Genomic DNA, 20,377 nt, shown 5'->3' with positions numbered 1-20,377 from the left:
GCTAATGTTTCGTACTAGTTTATCTGGTCACAGTTTGCTCATAATTATTGTGCCTAGATCCAAAGAGAATCAGATTGACCTCTCTAGCTTGAGTAAATTCTCAGGGCATGGAAGTCATGGAAGAAGTGACCTTTACAGAGAGCACCTTCTAGGACATAATTTTGTCTTGGGCAGAAGACAAGACAGAATCTTTAGCCATTTGGTAGCAGGTCAGCCACGTGTCTAGTTTAGTCATTCCAAAACTATAAAGCTAATAAGAGAGCTGTGACCTATGCAAAGGGAAGGGTCAGGGAATACCACCTTACATTGGCACTCAGAGTAAGTGGTATAGCTTCTAATCTGTTTTGCAGTGCAAGTATCTCCTGACCACAGCTCCTAACAAAGATATCGTAGCTCATGCGCAACATGCTACACACCTCATTTTCACTTTCTATTAACCTTTTTTTTGTGAGCTCAAGTGTACGGAAAAACCTTCTGTCATCATTATGTATGTGTAGAACACAAAGCTGCAAGGGTTGGAAAAGCATGCGTATACTCATCCTCTCTAAAATTCCTCATCTTAAGGCTATGGAGATATGGAGGCCAGGAGTAAAGTGAGATAAAAAAAATTTTACTTGAGTTAGGGCAAATGCTAAGAAAATTATCTAATCACAGTGCTAAAAATAATATTAAATATAAAACTGCCAAAAATCTGGAAGTATGAGTAGAGAAGGAAAGTGTTTTGTCTCACTACTTTGTGCTTTTGACTGCACTTTCAATTTAGCAAGTCCCCCCTTCATCCTTTATAGTCAGAAGCTATTTTCTCATCTTTGTTAGTCTTTCACAGAACAATAAAAAGGAAACAAGGATCACATACCACAAGAATCTCCAGAAGAACCCAAGCCCCATGTTTGTCCCTGTGAATACTGTTCACGTAAATAGTGCCCCTGTACTGTGAATTACACGCATACCAGTCTTTTTAGGGTGGGACAGTAGTTTATGTATAGCATCTTATGCTATTAGCTCATGATCTTGGTCATTACTTGAGGGCAAAACTAAAGTAATAACATGTAATTAGCAAGAATTCTTATTAGAACTCAGTGTAATTTTTGAACTAAGGCTGCTTGAAAAAGAAGATGCAATCAGGTCTAGCAGAATTCAAAATCCAGGAAAAAAACTATCTGCTGGAAAAGTCAATAATATAAAAATAAGTACAGAGTAAGTTATAGCTGACCTGAAAAGGAGAAAAATATATTTATATGTTTTAGGTCAGAAGTTTAAAAGAAAAGGCGCATTAGATATAATGCCATGCAATAAAACAGGCTGTGACATGACAGCCATTAGCAAAACAGCTACATTATAATAAATAAATGAATAAATGAAATTCAATAATAACGCAGAAAGGGCAGATTAGGTCATAAAGAGTAACAATACCCTCAAAAACCTCTAAATGTAAATGATTGCTTCTGGGACCAACTAAAAAGACATATTACTTTCAATGTAATACCTACTAGTTGGTGCAAGTAGTAACTATAGTTGACCCACTAAGCAATGGTGATTACAGTCTAATTACATTCAAAATACTTGGGGGAAGAAAAATATGAAAATCCAGAGCCATGTAACTAATAAAAAAATTTGAAAAGCTACAACAAACACATTCAACCTTAAACAAAATCCTGGAAAAAGATGGAAGCACAAATACTTCTGAGCATAAAACACTCTTATATAACAGACACCAAAAAGAACGTTCACAGGCATTATTCCACAAATTTGCCTAATACAGAATTTGTGCAGCTTCCTCTACAGTGTTGGGAAAACAGTGATAGGGACAAGATGGGATTAAGCTGGACCACTAATTTCTGCCTATGTGACAATCCTTATGTTTCAAATCAAAATGAAGAAATCATATTGATTTTAAAAAATATATATACCTTAAAAAGAAAGCTTTATTAGGATACTGGACAATTTCCATCATGAACGGTTTGATTTACAATTTAATTGATTTTGTTCTAGTATGAGAACTGGGAAATTGGGTAACTCTACTTTCCTAAGAATGAATCAAAAGTTTTTAATACATGTCTTTTACTCTCTTTTCTAATCACTTCTAATCCAGCAAAGAGAATAATTCTGCTGTTCCTATATTGATATCGTTCTTATTTATGACATAAATAACATGGGTAACTTATTCTGAGCATTTGTGGGAGTCTTTTTTTCTCCCCTTACACTTTGCTGTGCACAGCATTTCAAAGTAAGTAAAACACAAAAATAACTTATGGTTTGAAATTTTTTTAAGTGCTGGACATATCTTAGTAGACAAAACTCACAGGTCATATCTGAATATAGTTGTTTGTATTTCTGAACTTACTGCAAGATAATCTGGGCCATCTTTACTGTAAACAAACAAAAGCAATCCATTCAGTTGATCTGTTCTAAATTTGAACGAGATCTCAAATTCCAGTCCACCACTGAAAACACCTGAATGCAGTTCCAGGAACCCTTGAAAGCAAGTGAATAAATACGTAAGTTAAATCGAGTACATAAATAAATAGGTTCAAGAAACCAAAAGCAAAAATCTAGGTGCTACTTTCTACTTTGACATGAAGAACTCAGAGGTTTTAAAAATTAAGATTTACAACTTTATCACTCAGCTTTATAAAGGACAGTTATCCATAATGTACTGCAACAAACCAAACTGGTGCAATGTCCTAAATTTTGTTATCTGGCATTTTTTGGATACATTATAGGCATCTGTGTCTCTTCAAAAGTGGAAAAAAAAAAAAGTGAAAAAAGGTTCTACATGCATACAGTTACAGCAGCAGCACCTGTCTCTGAATGCAACTCCTCTTCCACGTGGCAGTCTGCTGTAAACCCAGAAACCAAATTTTAAGCCATTCAAAAATAATCCTCTATAACTAAAACAGCTTTGAAAAGCAGATCACTGCAATACTTTTGATACGATCACCTTTTATATATAAAGAACATACTTGGCTAGGGCAATAGTACAGCAAACTACCTTTGCCAAGAAAATGTGCTCCTTCTGAGAGGACAATGGGGCATCCTTCCCAAGTATGATAGGTGTTGTTTTGCTCTTCAGCATCCTGCCAGTTCAAAGATTCCCAGTTTTCATAGGGAGTATGCACTTTTTTCAAAAATATGTCACTAAGACACCCCACAAATCCTTTCTGGACTATCATCTTCATCCCTGCAAAAAAGGAAAATAATTTTTTTAAGCCAATCACCTGCAACTAAACACAGGGATCAATTTATATGTTTATACATGCTCACCCTATCATATATTTCCATATATGCATTGAGAACCAGCCATCAATGACTTCAGAAAGCTGGTCTCCCAGCTAAATTCAGATTTTTCAATGAGTCTAGTCACTAAAGACAGCAGCTACTGCTAAGTACCTGGAAAATATTAAACTTTTTGAGATTTTGCATAGAGGTACTTTCAAATTAAGAGCGTAAATCTACTCCATGAAGATTCCAAGGAAAGTTTTCAGGTTTACCCTCTTGAAACAAAACAATAATTGTAAACAAAGGCATCCATCTGCTGAATAGGAAGAAACAGCATTGCAAAAGCTAAGGCAGATGAATACACCATTAAAAGCTTTATCGGGAAGTTTTTCTTTTCTTGTTTGGATTAAAAAAAAAAAACAGTGATTCATGGCTGCTATCTCTTTTTCTTTAATGGGGACAAAACTATAAAGCAGGTTTTACAGATGGTGTTTTCTCGAATGGCATTTATAGTCAATCTCATTTTGATTATTTAGCTGAGGTTTTTGAGGGAGGCATCCTGGATTACTTTATGAACCAAAGTTTTAGAAGAACACGTGCACATATTTCTGGCTTTAGTAAAGTGACACAAAGAAGGATAGAGGAAGTTGTACTCTAGTGTACCTCACATGAAGGCATCAGCTAGATTTCACATCCTTATCAGTGGTGGGAATACAAACTTAATACAAGCAATTTGGCTTTCAGGTGAATATGAAAACAACAAAAGCCTGGATATGAATCCACTGAGAACAGCTGGTTGTATACTGGTTTTATATGCAGTCACCTCTGTTATCTGCTGGTAGAATATACACTTGGTATATATACCAAGTTTATATATGAAGACATGTGTTTATTGATTCCTCTGGAAGCCAGCCACAATCCAGCTCCACATAAATATAACTGTAGAATACAGATATATTCATACACCACTGAGTTCAAAGCAACAATCCCTGAAGGATCCAAACTCATAGAATCATTTAGGTTGGAAAGGACCTTTAAGATCATCGAGTCCAACCGTTAACCTAGCACTACCAATTCCACCACTAAACCATGTCCCTAAGCACCACATCTACACATCTTTTAAGTACCTCCAGGGATGGGGACTCAACCACTTCCCTGGGCAGCCTGGTCCAGTTCCTGACCACCCTTTCAGTGAAAAAGTTTTTCCTAATATCCAACCTAAACCTTCCCTGGCGCAGCTTGAGGCCGTTTCCTCTTGTCCCGTCACTTGTTACTAGGGAGAAGAGACCGACCCCCACCTTGCTACAACCTCCTTTCAGGTAGTTGTAGAGAGCGATAAGGGCTCCCCTCAGCCTCCTCTTCTCCAGGCTAAACAACCCCAGTTCCCGCTGCCTCTCCTCATAAGACTTGTGCTCTAGACCCTAGAGCTTCATTGCCCTTCTCTGGACACGCTCCAGCACCTCAGTGTCTTTCTTGTAGTGAGGGGCCCAAAACTGAACACAGTGTTCGAGGTGCGGCCTCACCAGTGCCGAGTACAGGGGGACGATCACTTTGCCAGTCTGTTGGCCACACTATTTCTGATACAAGCTATTGGCCTTTCTTGGCCACCTGGGCACACTGCCAGCTCATATTCTGCCGGCTGTCGACCAGCACCCCTGGGTCCTTTTCTGCCGGGCAGCTCTCCAGCCACTCTTCCCCAAGCCTGTAGAGTTGCATGGGGTTGTTTTGACCCAAGTGCAGGACCCAGCACTAAGCCTTGTTGAACCTCACACAATCAGCCTCAGCCCATTGATCCAGCCTGTCCAGATCCCTCTGTAGATTCTTCCTACCCTTCAGCAGATCAACACTCCCACCCAACTTGGTGTCATCTGCAAGCTTACTGAGGGTGCACTCACTCCCCTTGTCCAGATCATTGATAAAGATATTAAACAGAACTGGCCCCAATACTGAGCATCCTAGGGAACAGGGCTCACACCAAAAGAAAAAAATGCACACCAAAAAAGGCCAGCATGTTGTATCCCTGCCTCCAGGTGGGATGCATAACCCTGCGCTAATAAAAACAATTTGTATGTGTACTTTGGAAAAGATTTTGGGAATCTAGAATGTAAAATATACCCATAAGTTTCACATGCATACCAGTTCTGTGTATAAAATACATTAAAATGTGCACAGACCTCATACGCCGCTTTACTGCTGATGAAATCAGCTATATAGATATTTCAATCTATCCTGAAAGATACAATTCAAGAAACTGTACAGACTTATTTTTGATTAAAACAATTATGTAAATAATTATACAAATTAAGTACTGTCCTCATGTTTCTGACACAATGTCAATACAGCCTACAGTGCTGCAAAGGCAGTTAACTCAGTGCCACTGTATAGGATTTGTCATATTACACAGACCACAGCCATACTCACCTACATCCTTTCTTAAAATAGTATAACCCTGTGGAAGTCCTCCAACAAAAACTCCTATGTTCTCTCCAATAATGGTACTGCCACTGGTTGCTGAGGAAGAACCTGAACAAAATAGGTCATTATTCTTCTGTTCAATGCTTTCAACAGATTTTTTCAACTCAATAACGGAATGTTGACATTTGAGAAAAGAGGCTAATGTAACACAATATCCTAATACTTGCCCATACATATCCTGGAAATATTTACAACTCAATTTTACAAGAGAATATTAACACAATCATAGAGTCACAAGCACAAAGGGACAAAGTCCTCACACTGAGTATTAAATTACCAAAGATTCACAATGAACAGATACCTTAGATGCACAGACAAAACAGTAGTGATTTTTTCAGAAAACTGAGTGAATTTTTTGCTGTATGGATGAAGACAGGCAGTGGAAAAGTAAGCAAGTGAGCAACACCCCGAGTAATACCGAAATAATAAAGCAAAATGGAACTGGATTGATTACCTGTGTACTGCCCATCCACTGTGATGTTTCCCAGTGCTTGAATTCTTGTAGCAATTATTTGGTGCCAACTGTTATCGTTGTACTCTTTTCCACCATCATTAGTTGGAGTGACTGCTACTGCCGATCCCTTTTTATTAACAGAAGAATCTGATTTAGAATATTATGAGGGTAAGGTTTAGAATTATACCTTACTCTTTATACCACTCTGTGGTATATAACATCTAAAAATAAAGAAAAAAGTTCTCTTTTTAACTTCTTTTGGAATACTGAATGATGTTTAGGACTGATTTCTCCACTAAATTAACCTTCTCAAATAATAAATGAGGGATCAAGGATCCAGTTCAGTTTCTATTAAAAATAGAAAACCCTGTGTAGTTCCCCTGATAAAGACGAGGATGAGGCACAAATTACTGAGGGTCATGTCACTCCAATTTTTTTATTTTTTATTTTTTCTTATTTTTTTTTAATGTATTTAATGTATTTTACTACTTCATGGGTTACTGTGGTTGTCAAGTTTGATGGCCATGATTCAGTGTGCCATCCACAGAAAGCAACTGCATATCAGGATTGTTGACTGCAGCGCCTGTCGACAGGAAGGGACCCAAGAGATGTAGTTGTAGGACAATATGAAAAGTGTGTTCTGTCCTTCGTAACCTGGTATCAAAAGGACTTCAATTTTTAAGTGAGAGAGTATAATACATTTATGAAGGAAAAGGTCATACCAAGAGATTCAGGAAAAAAAAATTAGAAGGTAGTTATTGAGGATTTTTTTACCATATAAGGGATGCTTGTAAAAATGTTTTTAAATTTAACTAGAATTTTTACCTGGTTTTATTAAAATAAAAAATATAACGATATGAGGGGGTGAATTAAGAGACATCCATGACAAAATGCAGTGAAACCTTTTCTGAATTGCTGAGATGAATATAACAGATGCTGTTGCCAAACCACATCTCAAGACTGTAAACAACCAAACAAAATACCCCATAAATTCATATAATGATGCAATAAAAATAAAATTAATGTATTTCAAGAATTTTCCTGAGATTTATATCCAAATAGTCTTCTAACTTCCCAATAATTCCCATAATACTGTCTCAGGACCTTATACCGTACTTGAACCATGTGGGAACTCCAAGTTATTCTGTTGAGTTCACAGAACAGAACTGTCCTACCTAGCAGGCAACTAGTGAATGGGAAAACATTTCTTTGCATAGGCACTACATAATATTAAAGAATCACAACCTCTGCCATTACTTTGTGGCTTAAGACAGGCTTAAAAAAACAATTTCCAAAAAATATGTAAAAGAAAAATAAAAGGTTCCTTATAATTTGGGGGTCTAGCTTGTTACTTTGCAGTAGCACACCAGACTGTTCTGAATTTTTCTTCACCCAGATCTTCTAGTAGTCTTTCTGGCTTGAGGACCTTAGAGTTATGCATATGAAGAAAACCTGTTGATAAAAACAACTACCTATTGTGATTAATACTAAAAAGGCCTTGTTAAAATTTAGTATTCTGCCTTTAGTGATGTGCACCTATTAAATTGCTTGTCAGCATATAGTTTTATAAACACAGTATACATTTTAAAGTACATTTTGAATTGAGGACTGTTATTGTATATCCTATGTATGAAAATATATAGGATGTGTACATATGTACACAATGACAGAAAAAAATTCCCATTAATATGTAGAGCATGTTTCCTACGCCATTCAGCCAACATCTTGGTACTGAGGCAGTTTGTACAGCAGTCCTCTGTCCCATGATAACAATACAAAGCTATATATCCTTACATACTAATGTGCACTTTTTCATATACTATTTTTTATTGTCTTCTCTCCTATTTCAACATTTTAATATTTTACAAACACACATTTCATTATCGTAGTTTAATAATTAAAACCAGAACTGGTGTCATGCCCAATTAATGTGCCCTGGTAGCATGCCCATTAGTTTTTCCATTAGTGAATTCAACAATACTAATGGGATTACTAGCATGGGATGCTAATTGGGCGTGACATAAGAAACTGGCTTACTTCTTAGCATACCCTTGCTAATGATGAAATTAATGAGCATTTTATTAAATGCTGTCTCATCAAAGTGTACTTAGTTAGCGTTAAAATTGTTACAAACGATGCTGCATTCTAAAGATCAGGTGCCTGAATAAGTGGTTCTTCATATTATGTTTGGCAACAGTCTAGAGCATTAACAGTTTTATACATGAGAAACCACATTTATTTGTAACCAATTCAATCTGGGACCACACAACCATATGTGCTAACCTGTGCTTAATTTCAGGTGGGGAAAAGAAAAAAAAAAAAAAAAAAAAAAAAGAAAAAGACAGTGTTCAGGGTTCAGCATGCACTGCATTGAAGGCCTCTGTATGACATTTTATCCAGAACTACTTGAGTGACTCTGTGATCATATTCAAGCTGTGAAATGGCTTGTTATGCATTTTGGAAATCACACATAGGGAACCAAATCTGGATTAGTTTGCTGAGCCATATAGTAAGTCTTAATTTTTAGCAGCTCTCAGTAATAACTAAGTAAATATGAATCTCTGTGGCTCTTCATGCTGATGATTACACTCATGAAAATATGTAGAAACATCACAAATATGGATCCTCAAAGATACTGTCTAGGTGCCAAAGTCTGACTGTAACTACACTTCTCCCGGTCAAGTTCTTTCAATGCCCAAACTCCTACAACTGAGAAGGTGAACAAGTACTGCCGATGCCAAGCAGCAAGGTATAGTCAGGATTCGTAGCTAGGTATTCTCCATCTTCCTTTTTTGGGGAGTAACAGGTCACCCTCAGACTGTGCTTACTACTTTGGCCTCTGTGCACAAACCACAGGCAACAGGAAAAGTATCAAGTGTTCCTCCCTTTTTCTGTAAAGTTTAGGAAATGGATCATCATCTAAAATGGAAGAGCTGGATTCAGTTCCATCCATATTGTGAGAAGAATCCCAATACTCTATCCTCAGAAGACTTTCCTAATCGCTAAAGAAAATGGTGTTCCAGATTGGCCTTAAATTTCCACTATTAGTGATTTCACTTTGTATGAAATATTCGGTGCTTCCCTGGGAAAAAGACAGAACAGATGACCTGTAGCCACTGAAAGATAACTATACATTTAGCTAGAGTTGATTGTGTAGTTCAGGGTGGATTTAAAGGCATCATGATGAGAAGAAACTCCATGGACAGCTGAAGGTTTGCAGACAAAATGAATTCAGAGGAAGGTCTATGGAACAATTTGATTATGCAGACAAGACTGAGGAAGACATCTGTTAGTAAAAAACCTCATGCTTCCTGGACCAGGAGTAGAAACCTGCAAAGAATGACAATAAAACAATAAGGAAGGAAAAATGAGCAGCTAGACAACACAAAAGGGAGACAAAAGAGATCATCAGACAACAGCTAGATGAATGGTGGTGTACTTAAAGGTTGAGAGAAGTAGGAATGGACAGGATGAAAAGGATTTGAAATTAACACTAAGAGAAGGCAGAAGTTAGGCTGCTGAAGACTCCCCACTAAGAAGACTTGGCAGGACTATCCCCAGAGCAGATACAACAAAGAAAATGTGCTGCTGATCATGAGCAAAGATACATACCAGAATCCTGAAAGGGACTAAGGGTAAAAATAATTAACCTGTGACAGGACACAGCTGGAAGGGAGCAAAGAATATTACACCATGCTGCTCTAGATAAAAAGCAGCAGACACAATTGTCATCAAAAAGAATTTTTGCAGTTTTTAAGAGAAGAGCACAGAGGCAGGGCCATAAATGCTTATCATATATGCCACGATCATAATTAGAGAAAACAATGCATATAACCTGGTTAAAAAAAATCACATGATGTAAGAAGTAATTCAAGCATTTGCACACTAATGCAAACTGTGATGCACAAATGAAGGATTAAGAATTACTGATAAAGAACATGATACCTGACGTTATAGGATAGGCATAGCAAATAATGGCAAAAAGAAAAAAGAAACAAACTACATAGAAAACAGAAACAAAGGTAAAGATAGTAAGGTAGCACAGCATATTAAGGATACAGAAGACTGAAAAATTTTTATAACTGAATTTTCACAGGCTAAAGTTTAAGATACTAAAAGAATTATATTGATGTAGGACACAGTACCCTACTTCTGAACCTGAGAAGGCACAGAAATCTTTTCCACATGATTAATGAGAAACTAGAAAACATTAGCTTTCAAGATATATCTATAGTAAATCAAATGTTAAGACCTACACTATTCCTGCATGCTTTGAATGAAAGATTTTTATTTTTTTTTCCCTACAAACAGTCACTGAACCAGCAATATAGGCTATTTTAGACTTTGTAAGAGGAGGGAACAATATGTAAGTGATGGTCACAAAAGTCAGCATGGGACAGGATTGTCCCAAGCTGATTCAAATGAAATACAAAGATATATTCATAAACGAGCAACTTGTTACAATGCAAGATAGTAACTACTGAAAATATACTGAAATATGGACAAGATATAGGCAAGAAAAAATACTGAATATGGACAAGACCTGCATTTTTTACAGTTAGAAGATGGGGGGAAGAGGGATAAAAAGAAGAAAAAGAAAAGTCCCAAACCAGTCAGTGTCCCACCTGTCCCCCTTCCTCTTCATCCCCCAAATACTATGAATCCAAACATATACAACATCTTCTAGGGAGTGACTCCAACCTAGCTGACATAAAGCTACTTCAGAAGGTGCAAATCTGCTAGGAATACTATTTGAAGCACTAAAATACTAGTTGAAAGATACCCGCTCCCATTAAAACAAACAACAACAAATCAAACACACCTAGAAAGATCTTGCAAAGGCAATAAAAATTCCTTTTCAGCTAAGTGAAGGTATAAGTGTAAAAGAGATAAAACGGAACTAGTACCTATGAAAATGTGGATGAGGGCAACATTAACAACAATGTTAAGCATGGTCCCAAAACTTGAAGTACACGCTGATTCAGTTTGCAGCAAGGAAAAGAAGATAAAGCCTGTGTGTAAATGCAGTGAAAGTAACAGAAATTTATATCTTGGGGACAGAAGCAGATTTCACAGTTTCTAGCACAGGGATCGCATAACGCTAGTCTCTGTGTAGCACCATGCCTCCTCTACAGATTCCCCAGAGCTGAGGAGGAGCTTCACTGCTGCACACCACCTCTGCATGTTCACAGACCACCAGTGCCTGGACCATGGCAGAGCTCAGGAAGCAAAGGTTAACAGTGGATCGGCATATCTCTAAATCCCCACCATCTCATACCATTGAGCATTTCTGCTCAACCCCCCAGGGCAGTAGACACTATGCCAATCACATAACTAGACACTGAGGCATGAGGGAAGATAGGGCTGATACAGCAAACAGACCTTCCAGCAACACGGAGGCAGTGGTAACCTCATGAAAAGGATGCATGTATATGGGTACATACAACACCACATTCTGCCAATATCATCAGAAAATCCGATGATTAGTTACAGTTTCTTGTATACTTACGAAATATAAGTGAGTCTGTAATGCTTTTTTATTCTATGAGGAGATCCAGTTTTGGGGTGCAGAGAAAACAGAAAACACCCAAACAGAAATGGAAGAAATGTGGCCTTATTTTTAATTTAGTGGAATTTATTTGATAATATTTCCCTCATTATTCATGTCTTTGCTATGGTCATTATTACTAGAAGTGAGAGACTACTCTCATCACATTAATGGCAACACAGTGATTTCAGTAGGAAAATACAAAGTCTCAAGATGGGAGGCTTAAAAATAATTGACTGAAAAATAGAAAACCTTTATTTGCTAGTTCATAATCTAGTTCTGTCCACCTTTGAAACCTTGGTACTTTAAGCTGTAGTGGTGTTTGGTGGTACTGACAAAAAAACCTAACCCATAAAAATGCAAAAGTCAAGTCGTGAATTGTGGCAAACATAACAAAAAATGAGCAAAGCTTTAGTGTTTCAGTGTTTCTCTCCCCAAGATCTCCCCAGTTACTTAAGGGTTCTGAAGAGCCGGTTAAGTTATATCAATTAAATAATTAAAAAAAAAAAAAAAGAATAACCATGTAAAGAAGTACTGAAAGAAATAATATAAGCTATTTTTATAGGATCCTGTCTTTTTATTGTACCTGTGGATCAAAAAGAAAGTAAGGACGCCCACTCCTCAGTTGAAGTGCAACATATTCCTCTTGATTCCCAGGTGATGCAGAGAAAAAAATCAAACCATCAGGTTCCTGGGTTCTAAATTTCACTTTAATACCTGGTTAGAAAAAGCAAGCAGATAATTAATGCCAAAAATGGTTCTTACGCATTCTAACAATGTAATTACAAACAAAAAGTTGTTTTTAAGAACAGCAGTAAAATGGCAAATCAAAATCATGGAAATTTTGTTCACCTAACACCCCTGCTGGTCATTGCAGGAGATATTTTACTAATCCAGACTAAATCAGCCTTTGAGAGAAATGTCTGTGATTTCAGAGCCCTTACTCATCTGTAAAAAAAGGTATGCAGTTGTGACTTATGCTGTTCAGTAACTTCTTTCTTAAAAAAAAAAAAGTAATTCAAATATTAGCATACTATTCTAATAGTTCATGTTTTACATGTGGATTTTCATTTGTCCCTTAGTATTTCTATTATGTAAAGTAGGAATAAGGTTCCTGCATGGGAGGATTTCTATGAAGAATAGTGGGGGTTTGGTTCCAAAAGATATATATACACACAGGTATGCATTTATATGTATATTTATACATATTCTTTTATAAATATATAAATCTAAGCGCACAAAGAACACCTGAAAAAAAAAATCCAAGTTTTAACAAAAATTGGCCATATCCCAAGGAATAATTGATGAACTAAGCTTAATTAAGAAATTTCCAGATCATTATCAATAGTCTTCCATTTGGCTTCTGACAAAATATTGTCTCAGCGCATTAAATGTCATTCAAATGACATACAAGAAAAAAAACAAAACCGTTTTTTACACTACTTTTTAAAATAGAATAACAAAACAACAAGCTAATTAAACAGCTGGTAAATATTGGAATATTATTGTCCGTGGTATAAACTTACTCAGTAACTAAGGACACGTTAATGAAACAATTCATAAATTATGTATCCAGTTTTGAGAAGTATAATTATTAATAAACAAGTTTTCAATAATTACCAACCTTTTATGACTATAATGCCTTTCTTTTAAGCTGTCTCCTGGATCATCATCTTACAGAAACAAATAAGAAAATTACAAAACTATATGATCAATTTGGCCCAGCCTTTCTAACATGCAAATCCAGATATTGCAGGCTGAGTCTATGGTGGAGCCATGCCTTTACTGTACTAATTTTTTTTGCAAAGGGAAATGAAAAGGCAGCAATAGCAACATCGACCTATACTGTACACTTCCATGACATTTCTGCATAAAATGCTTTTTACAGAACAGGATAATTCATTGGGTTTTACCCAACTCCATCAAACTATTCAGTCTTTTCACACACATTTTCACTATCTTATGTCAGGCAGAAAACAATGTGACAAAAGTTTTTCTTGTAGACAGCATCCCTATTTAAAAAAAAAATACATAATTATAATTCTGCTGCACATTCATACTAAATCGTTTGTTAATTACTTATAAGAAATATCCTTTGACCCTGTTTCCTAATCACATAAATGTTTTCATGCAAATCACACGATGCACTCACAGATATGAAACATATTCTCTAGACAATGAAAATCAGTCATGCTATTAAAATACCTGCAAAAAGCAGTTGTACACAAGTAATGCCCAGCACGTAAAAAACTCAATAAATAGTGTCCATCCACTTTAAGGAAACACATAGCTTTGCCTGGCTCAGAAATAACCACTATTGCTGCACTTTGAGGTTCCAGGTATTTCCAGCTGCAGTATCTGCTGGAGAGGGGTGAGACTGAGGGCCTCTAATCCCAGCACCGGAGAGCACAGTTAATTTAACAAGCTGCCAGTATTTTTATCAAGCTGCCAAAAGACATTTCTGAAGACATTGACACTGCACATTGAAAATGGATCTTACTTAACCTGAACACAGAAAGCTTTCCTTTGAAAACCTGAGAAGTTTCACAGGACTTGAAAACATTGGATTACCAGAAAAACCTTCCTTTTTTGGGGGGGCAAGGGGGAAGGGAGATTTTGCAAGAAAGTTTCTCAAAGACTTGTGTCTACTATTTTAATTTTAATTGACATATACAGAAACTGCATCTCAGCCACACTGCTGAGGCTACTAAATCTTGGATGGAAAATATGACCATCTGTGGGGCATAGTACGCATGTACTTTTAATCAACTGCATCTTGAATTGCAACTGAAGAATTCACCTAACAGGCCTGTTTATGTGACAAAAATGATTGGTCCACAAGGAGTTGCTATCATTTCTGGAGTAAAAAACAACAGGAAATTCTACTACAAATTAAACATTAATGTATGCCATTCAAATAAAATCTTTAATTCCATTTCAAATAATAGCTGCAATTGGAGAAGCTATCAGAATTCCTTTAATTATAAATAAAGAAATTTCTTCAATTTCTGTAATTGAATATCTTTAATTATAATGGCATTGTACAAAACATAATACAAGCGTTATATACAGTGAACACAAAAGACAAAAAGAACATAGTAGTAAAAGGACAAATAGAATAAATTACTAGTATTATTATTAATGTTTTAAAGTATCCCAAAGTGTGTCAGGGCAGACTCTACCCTTCTGTAAGGATCTACATAGCCTCGACTTACGCGGCAGTGAATTGTGATTACATTTTTATCCTAGTTTCATAGATGGCACATCCAGGTTAGTAGAGGAATGAGGATGTGAGTGACCAGTGGGGGCATTTTGAAGGCATTAAACTGAGCAACAATAACCTGCGAGTGCACACCGTTTTGAGAGTTTCTTTTAGTAACAGGCTGATATTAAACCAAAAAAGATATACTATTACGGTAATGTCAGATGAGTCAGAACCCAGCTTTTTGTCTAATACAGAAAATGAATATGAAACGATTTTTATATCCCCTTTTGCCTTCCTCATGTGAGGTTTGCAAGTCAGAGAACTTCAGCAACATTTCAGATTCAGACTCAGATTCGCATCTGGATTCAGATTCTTCTGCCGCAATTCAACAAAGCTCGCGAGATCTGCACAGAAGTATTTATAGGCAAGAATGTGCTCTTTAGAGGCTGACTGTGTTTTTGCTCAAAGCAAATTTTACAGAGCACACGGGATCGTTTTCAGTTAGGAAGAGCCAGTTGGTAGTCACAGGGAAAAAATGAGTTAATTAGAGCAGCTCCTAGATTAGCATAACATATACTAAGAATTTATAATTATTACAGCAATAAGATTAACTTCTGACTAATGTTAAACATTTTTTCTTGCAAAATAAAAAGTTAAAAATAGGGGTTTTTTTGACCAAGAAACTTTATTCATCCAAACTAAAGAGGTTTTACTTCCTGTGAAACACCTTTCTAATTTAACTGAACTGAATGTAGTTTAAAAAAAAAAAGTCAGCATTTCAAAATACAACAACATTCAAAGTACTCAAAAAATGTCTTTTGACTTTTTAAAATTTTGGGGGAGAAGAGCTGAGGGGAGAATGTAGGCAGAGGGGCAAGGTAATTGAAGACACCTTTTACCATAACAGCTGAAAGATTTCAGCAAAGTGACCTACTTAAGACTGATCTCTGTCCCATGCACTCAGCTAAAACACCTACAAGGTACCCTTCTCTACAACTGGATGTTTAGAGTCCAGCTCAAAATAGCCAACAAATATAAGTTATTAGACTCATTAAATACACAGAAGTTGCTACAAGTTTCAAAAGTTCCATGCCCCTTCACCAAAACCTACCTACAACCACATGAGCAAATCTGTCCAAAAGTGACAAGAACAGCCATATCAACATCTTTCCAACCTGGATGCGGTCAGCAAGAATACTGTTAGTTTAGTTTTCAGAAATACATCAAATACCAGCCCGTATGCATAAGACTAAAAAGTAACAAGAATAATTAGATGTCCTAGCGTATTATGAACATTTTCTTTGTGGACTTAGGAAATCATAAAAGGAAAACAGTGTCTATTATTGTTGGAAAAAATTAAAAAACAAACAAACCTTCCTAATATCTGGAAAATCACAAAGCATTATTAGAAATGAATTTTGCATAATCTGTGAAGCACATTCATTTTCAGTTGAATTTCTCCCAGGACTGTACAATTGTAGAAACACCATTTGTATTTTCATTCTACTTATATCTTTATATGAAATGGTGTAAATAATTATATAATTGTACATTCCAATCAAATTAACAGAAAATTGTTGGCAAAGAAAGCGATCGCCTTATGTTTACTAAAGCCCTTATTGGAGCATAATGCCAACTAAAATGAATAGAAATTGTATATAAAATTTTGACTACAGCATTAGGCTCTCAGCAGTCCCTTCAGGATGACAAATGTTAAGCATTTACTTAACATTAAGACTGTATACAAATGCTTTTGCCTAATCAAAGTACATTTTCCCACAGAAATTATAAAACAAAATTTGTTTTTAACTGGGAAGGGGATAGATGGGGAGTAAAACTCTCAGTTACTATACACTTCCATTTAATTAATATTTAGTCGTTATGCTCTCTGTGAGAGTGATTCCGCATGCTACATGCCATTACAATAGCTAAAACACATTTACAAATTTATTTTTTATAAGAAAATACATCTTTGAAAAAAATAAGAAGGGAGACTTCACAAAAGTCGATCAGTATCTAAAGCAGTTTCACATAACGGCCAATGGAATTAGAGGAAAAGAAGGAGCTCAGTGGACGCTTTCCTGGATACTCAAGAACATCCTCTGCTGAATACAAGGAGTTCTTCACACTATGGGATGACCTATAGCTTTCTGGATTTTGTTGAGAGAAGCAGCTTGAAAGTATTTTTCCTAAATCTGTCCAACATCTTTTGTTGTCTTTGATACAGGTTCAGGCTCCATATTTTACCGTTACCTTAATGTGTTTGAAAATGTTTTTGAAGTTCATCATCACAAACATTAAACTGAGTTAGTAATTCCATCAATCAAGTAATGCTGCCCATTTTTAAGTTGCTTTGGTTTTTTAGCAGAAATTTAAAATATATACTTAAAAGTCATATACGTATATACATATACATATGTACACACACATATATATGTACACACAAACACAAAGAAAAATTTTCCCAAACTTTTTCCAAGCTGTAACTGGAGTGTCCAATTGCAAGACAGCAGCCTATTTTCTTTTGTGATGATAGTAAAACCTAGAGAAGCTGAAAATCCATTGTTTTTAAAATTAGTCTGTACAAACCCCCCATATTTTGAAAAAGTCTAAGTTGATTCAGAATGACACAATTTGAAGACTTTTTTGTGTATACTCAATACCTCAAACTGCCAAAAAGCTAAGTCAAACTAAAAGGTTGAACAAGCATAAATACATAATATGATGAATGAATGACAGGGGGAAATACGTAACATTTCTTGTGGAAATCAACTATCAGGCAAAACCCCAAATCCTCTAGATGAGAATTGAGTATTTCTTTTACAATAAAATGACTAATTTGATACCTGTTTTTTCTTATTTTGTTTGCTACTCCATTATACCCACTACTGGTAAAACAAACAGGACATTTTAGCTTTAATCTTCTTACTACATAACCCAAATAACTTCAGTCATGTTTGCATTAATGCTGCATTAATCATGTTGTTGCGTATTAATGAGTTTTCAGGCTATGCTAATTACTGTCATAGATTCTGCAGCAGCCCATTAAATATACAAATTACAGAATTAAAGAGCCAGAGCTCTTCATGATTAATCTTTAAATGGAGAAAAACTAATGATGTCTGTACAAAGTTTCTCTCCACTTTTGGCTGACTGAGCCCAATGAACAATCAATTAGAGTATTTGAAGAATAAGAATATTGCACATACTAAAAGATTTGTTATGCTGTTATTCTATGCAGAAGACATACATTTATAAGTTTCTATCAAATGGACTTCTGTAGCATATTCCAGTCTTTAAGGTCTCCCAAAGTGTTGCACAGGGGTAAAAGCTATAGGATATTCCAATTCATTATTGCATACTCATAGGAAACCGCTGGTTCCATACGAATATAGTAAATCAATCTTCTCCTTTTAGCAAGGACACAAGGCCTGCTACTCCCTAGTAAGAAAGATTTACAGCGAACCTTGGTGAAAAGAAAGCTAAGATAAGTTTAAAGTAATTTGATAAGATTTGATGTATTAGTAGCACTTTATCCCCTCACTTACTGAGTGATGCTTTTTCAGGAATAGTGTAATACCTGGTGGTTAAATCAAAAGATTCAAAATTAGGAGACCTTGAGTCTGTACTCAGCCAATGACTGAGGTATGTCACCCAAGAGCCATCATTTAAACCCCCTGCCTCCATATTCCTTCCTGAAGAATGGTGGCCAATATCACTTGTTCTGTAATGTTTGAAAACCTCATTACTGTTTTGTTCTCCATGGCCTTAAATATATATAAAATCAGCAAAATACCCACATCTATTTCAGAAAAATTACCTAGACACTAGGTATTTACTGGCATTTAAGAAACACTAACATATCCAAAAAAGGGTATTAGTCTAACCTTTTCCAAATACTGCATATTATGCAGAACATCACAAGACTTCACTACAGAGCGGGTTCTGAGTCCATATTAATATTACTCTGCACATCAATAGCTGCAGTTTAGAATTAACCAGGCCATTCCAGACCTGTTCAATCAGTTCTTTATGCCATGGAAAAAATAAATACTTTATACATTACAGATTTTATATTTATACAAAGTAGTTCTTTAAGAAAAAAAGCCTGCTTAGAGCAAGATTGATCATGGCATGAGAATACTCTCATATGAAGATAAAATGAAAAAGACTGGATTGCTGCACTTCATGCACAAGGAAGAAGACATCATACAAGCATATGAGATTGTTTAGGAAAGGCAGATAGGGAGCGGAGCAGCTTTCCAACACATGCTCAACACACAAACAAGACAGCATTCAAGAAATGAAAGGGAAGAAGTCCAGAGCAAAGATGTACCTTATCACAGGCACTTTACAACTTCCCAGTGAAAAGATATACATCATTACGACAATCTGCAAAATATTGACACGAGAAGTATCTGAGAGTTTAGCAAGACCCAAAAGGAACCGGACAGTCTGCCTACCTAGATCTATCTATCTAAATAAATGAAGACCTCAGAAAAACTTATATGAGAGATCAGGGTGAAACCTCATATGGAGATGCCAGTGATACCATTAACTGTTAGCATCTCTCTGCCATTAGAGTCAACACCCAGTTGTTCACACAGAGGTTTTAAGCAATACAATCATTAAAGAAACTAGTGTCTTGACTCAAATTCATTTAGTAACCAAGCCTAGGAACACAATTCATAACTGTATTCCGCTTGAGTACATTGGGACAGTATACAACAAGCATACATCCAACCAGCATTATTTTTTCAGAGCATAGCTACCAGAGTAGAAATAATAAATGTAATCATGGAATTCTAGGATTCAAGTCCTGCTTGGGGTAAGGATCAGCTGCAAGTTTGTTCCTGTGTTGCTCTTAATATTGAAGTGAAATATGAACAAAGAGGAAACATCAGCCCAATATTCAGCTAATGCTTTCTTTGCTGTTATTGTTCAACTTGAACAAAATTTGAGATAATAATTTTACTCAAATAAATAATTTAATAATTAAATTTACTCAAATGCAATAATTTGAGTAATATTTTACTCTAATGTGGCCTCTCTCAAATAATACCTGTAATCTTTATTTATTTATCTTTACGTAGGCTGGAAAGAAGCTCAACAGGCTCTGATTTTGTTAGGAAAGGAAGAAAATAGTTTCTAGGAGTAAGAATCCTTTCTGAGCAATTTCATGAATTCAGACTATGATATTTAAAGTATGGAAATAGAGGCAAGCATTCATCTTCATTTCAGGATAAATTCTTTAGAGAAAGAACTGTATTCTGTTACCCGTATGTGAATTAGTGCATAAAAAAGGTCATCTTATGCAACAAGGGTAAGGTGGGAGAGGCTTCTAGGTGTTAATGCAATGCAAATCATAATTACTAGAAATATGATGACAAGAAGAATCACTTCAAAGATTTACAACAGTGCAATCTATAAAAGGTCAACATCACAGAGAAATCAGAAATGAGCTTGGAGGTCAGTA

The 20,377-nt window shown here is 35.9% G+C and overlaps 1 protein-coding gene across 1 annotated transcript in view; it reads right to left on the bottom strand.

Annotated features, from left to right (window-relative positions):
• Window positions 1–20,377, bottom strand: part of USH2A (usherin) — a gene marked incomplete at its 3' end in the record, with an annotated part of 389,347 nt that overhangs the window by 239,008 nt on the left and 129,962 nt on the right. The window contains exons 21-25 of the mRNA XM_082305924.1: window positions 12,283–12,413; window positions 6,149–6,275; window positions 5,641–5,742; window positions 2,993–3,181; window positions 2,345–2,475 (exon numbers count right to left, since the gene is read on the bottom strand). Coding sequence (XP_082162050.1) covers window positions 2,345–2,475; window positions 2,993–3,181; window positions 5,641–5,742; window positions 6,149–6,275; window positions 12,283–12,413 — 680 coding nt within the window. The remainder of the gene's footprint in view (window positions 1–2,344; window positions 2,476–2,992; window positions 3,182–5,640; window positions 5,743–6,148; window positions 6,276–12,282; window positions 12,414–20,377) is intronic.

This window comes from Platalea leucorodia, assembly GCF_965183815.1.
Source record: "Platalea leucorodia genome assembly, chromosome: 3".
Classification (NCBI taxonomy): domain Eukaryota; kingdom Metazoa; phylum Chordata; class Aves; order Pelecaniformes; family Threskiornithidae; genus Platalea; species Platalea leucorodia.
This window is presented reverse-complemented; position numbering and strand designations above follow the sequence as displayed.